A 2,884-nucleotide genomic window follows, 5' to 3' on the forward strand; every position below is an offset into this window, starting at 1 on the left:
ACCCCGGACACCCTCGCCCCGGCCAGGCCGGTGTTGAGATCAAGGCATCCAGGATCAAAGAACCACCTCCTGCGCCCTCCGCACCTCCGACCGGCGAGCAGGACCCCCTTCCACCCACCGACCCGGACCTGGTCATGGCGTCCAGCTCCGGCCTGGCGTGAGGATCCCGACCCGCGAGAGGTGAGGGGCGGGCTGGGCTGAGGGCGCAGGTCCTGCCGAGCCCGCAGGGGCGCGAGGAGGGAGGTCCAGTTCGAGCTGGGGAGGGGGACACAGTCGGAATATCGCTTGCCCTCGGGAACGCACCCCCGAGCTGTTTAATGGGCGGGGGCGCCCCCAGGGTTCGTGGAGGTTACGCTTGGGCCCCCAATCTGGTAGCAGCCCCAGAGCACAGTGGGGAGGGCTCAGGGGCAGCCAGGGGACCCTGCCACCCTAGAGCAGAGAACAAGGCCGGCCTGGGGCCAGCTGGAGCAGCAGCCCTGCCCTGGGGGCTTCTGGGAGTTGTAGTCCCCCTCCTAGGGTTCCCTACCCCTGGGGTCCCAGCACCCCTCCATGCCTGATGGGAGCCTCCCGAAGGAGGTGCATTGGGTTTGGGGATCACTGGGGTCACCTCTGGCCCCAAGCACTGCCTGGGGGCAGCAGGGGCTGTGCCTGGAGGAGTCTCCCCAGCCGAGAGTTCTTCGCGGTGTGGGTTTGGCTGGGCGGTGGGGGTGGGGCCATCAGAGTTCCTTGGAGGTGTCCCTGCGCTGCTGAGGGGAAGTGGCCCCTGCCTGGGCCCAAAGGAATGTGGGAAGAGAAGGGAGGCTCAGGCTCTTGCTTGCCGGAGACGCCTTCTGTCCCCGGGCTGCTGGGATTTGGTCTCAGGAGGGACCGTGTCGCCTCTCCCTTCTCCCCTGGGCGCTGAGAGGAGCGGGCTCCTGGCGGTCTGGGATCTGGAGGCTGCCTCTCTGGAACAGTAAAGCCAGGATCCGCTTCTGTCTGTCTGTCCAGCTTCCTTCCTTCCGGGTTTCTCTGACACTTTCCCCTCCTCCCCTCCCTCTCTTTCTTCTGTCTGTCTGCTGCTGGGGGTGTCTGGTGGGGGGGCCTGTGCTCAGGGAGGGAAAGTGTTGCTCTGGGAGAGGTGGGCTGGGCAGGAGGTGGCGCACCCCGGGGAGAGCCGCTCCCCTGTGTGCTGCCACCCACCCGTGTCTCCAGGCGGCTGTCCAAATGCGACCTCGGAGTTCGGGGGGCATCCCCGGCCCTTCTGCCAGCTCCTCTTGGGAGCAGCCACTCCTGGGCTAGGGCTGCTGGCGGCCTCCTCTCCTCCTCTGGGTCAGGACCGCGATTCCATGGCCCCAGGCGAAGGGCATGTTCAGGCCCTGTCTTTCTGGTGTCAGCTCTGAGGCGCCTGCTGAGAGAAGCCTCGGGACAGGGAGAGGATGGCAGAGCAGGTGAAGGGTCGGGCGTCTGGTGCCAGGAAGGAAGGTGCCGCCTTCCCCAGGGGTCGGGCCTGAAGGCCAGCCTTCTGACCACGTTGCTCCAGAGGCTCTCTGCTCACCTGTGTTGCTCCTGATGTGGGTGGGGTCGGGCTGATGTTGGGAGGGGTGCTTGTGAGGGCTAGACTGCCTCTACTCTTGGGTCCAGAGTCGCTCTTGTGCTTGGGGCAGCAGGAGGTGGGTTCTGGAGGTCCATATGGAGACTCCCAATGAGGCTCTAGTGACTGGGGTGGAAAGTCAAAGTGGGGAGAAACTGCAGAGGCCTGAGGAAGGATTGCTGGTCCCCAGAAACTGGGACGGGCACAGCAGTGGGGATGTGGGACCTGGTGAACTTGCGATTGATCTGTGTTGGGCCCCCTTGACTTTGGGTAGTTCCTGCCTCCCAGCTTCCAGGTCCCTGGGTTAAGCAGGAGCTGTGGGCTGGGGACTCAGTTTCCATGAACAGGCAGGGGTAGCATTCTGGGCAGAGGCCTGGTGGGTGGCAGTGTTGACTCAGCAGAGGCTGGAATGCCTGGCACCTGCTTTAGATTAAAGGCGATGCCTGCAAAGAGGGGCTGCCCACCTCAGGGTGGGGGTGGGGGAGTGGCTGGGAGGGAGTTCCCTGGAGCCCAGGAGTGGGGGGCAAGGAAAGGACCGGGGTTGCAGGCAATGGCAGCTCTAGCAGGAGCCCACGACAGGCGCTGAGGGCACCCCCACACTGCCTCTGGTGCCACATTCCATCCTAGTGCCAGGGGACAGTAGCGGGGCAGCTGTGGGGGCCAGGATGTCTGAGTGAGGGCCTGAAAGGAGGTGGGGGCACTTTGGGGTTCTCATTGCCTTGACGCCATGTTTACTCTTCCTGGGGCGTCTTGGCTGCTCACAGTGAGGTGCTCCCGGAGCCTGGGCACCCAAGGGCGATGGGGAAATCGCATCCCTTCCTTGTCCCGAGAGCTTTGGGCACTGCCTGGGCGCTGACCTAGGGGGAGGAGGAAGAGGGGATGGCAGCGTGGGAAAGTGGGCATCCAAGTGGGGACAGGTTGGGTGCCTGGGGCAGGGAGCCTCTGCCAGGCCTGCTCTCCCTGGGGTGGGGCTGTTCCAGGGACTGGCTCAACCTGTTGAGTGCCTGGCTGCGCTAGTTTGGCATCTGTGCCTCTGCCTGCCAGCCCTGCCAGCTGCCCACCCAGAGCCACACTGTGGGCTGCCCAGGGACCTGGGGAAAGGCTGCTTGGCCGAGGCGCCAGGATGGGCCGCAGAGGCTCCGTCCAGGTCCTGCCCTGTGACTCCCAGAGCTGGAGGGCCCGGGTGGCTGAGTAGCTGGGAGCTGAGGGGCTGGGGAGACGCGGGGCTGGCGCTTGATCGGGGCTCTGGAGCCAGAGCCTGGAATCGCCTCTGCTGGGTGCCAGGCTCCGGCCTCCACCCCCACCCCCGACTGG

General features: G+C 65.6%; 2 protein-coding genes across 2 annotated transcripts in view; one reads left to right on the forward strand and one right to left on the reverse strand.

The window, feature by feature from the left end:
* Positions 1 to 6: 6 nt before the first annotated feature.
* Positions 7 to 2,884, forward strand: part of BCL9L (B-cell CLL/lymphoma 9-like) — a 35,732-nt gene continuing 32,854 nt past the window's right edge. Inside the window, 1 exon segment of the mRNA XM_014539007.1 lies at positions 7 to 180. The gene's annotated coding sequence lies outside the window, so the exon portion shown is untranslated.
* LOC102245556 (proline-rich protein 2-like) overlaps positions 189 to 2,884 on the reverse strand; it is a 3,216-nt gene continuing 520 nt past the window's right edge. The window contains exons 2-4 of the mRNA XM_014538999.1: positions 2,333 to 2,427; positions 1,535 to 1,696; positions 189 to 1,398 (exon numbers count right to left, since the gene is read on the reverse strand). Coding sequence (XP_014394485.1) covers positions 604 to 1,398; positions 1,535 to 1,696; positions 2,333 to 2,383 — 1,008 coding nt within the window. The 5' untranslated portion in view covers positions 2,384 to 2,427 and the 3' untranslated portion in view covers positions 189 to 603. The remainder of the gene's footprint in view (positions 1,399 to 1,534; positions 1,697 to 2,332; positions 2,428 to 2,884) is intronic.

Source organism: Myotis brandtii, unplaced genomic scaffold, assembly GCF_000412655.1.
Source record: "Myotis brandtii unplaced genomic scaffold, ASM41265v1 scaffold105, whole genome shotgun sequence".
Classification (NCBI taxonomy): Eukaryota; Metazoa; Chordata; class Mammalia; order Chiroptera; family Vespertilionidae; genus Myotis; species Myotis brandtii.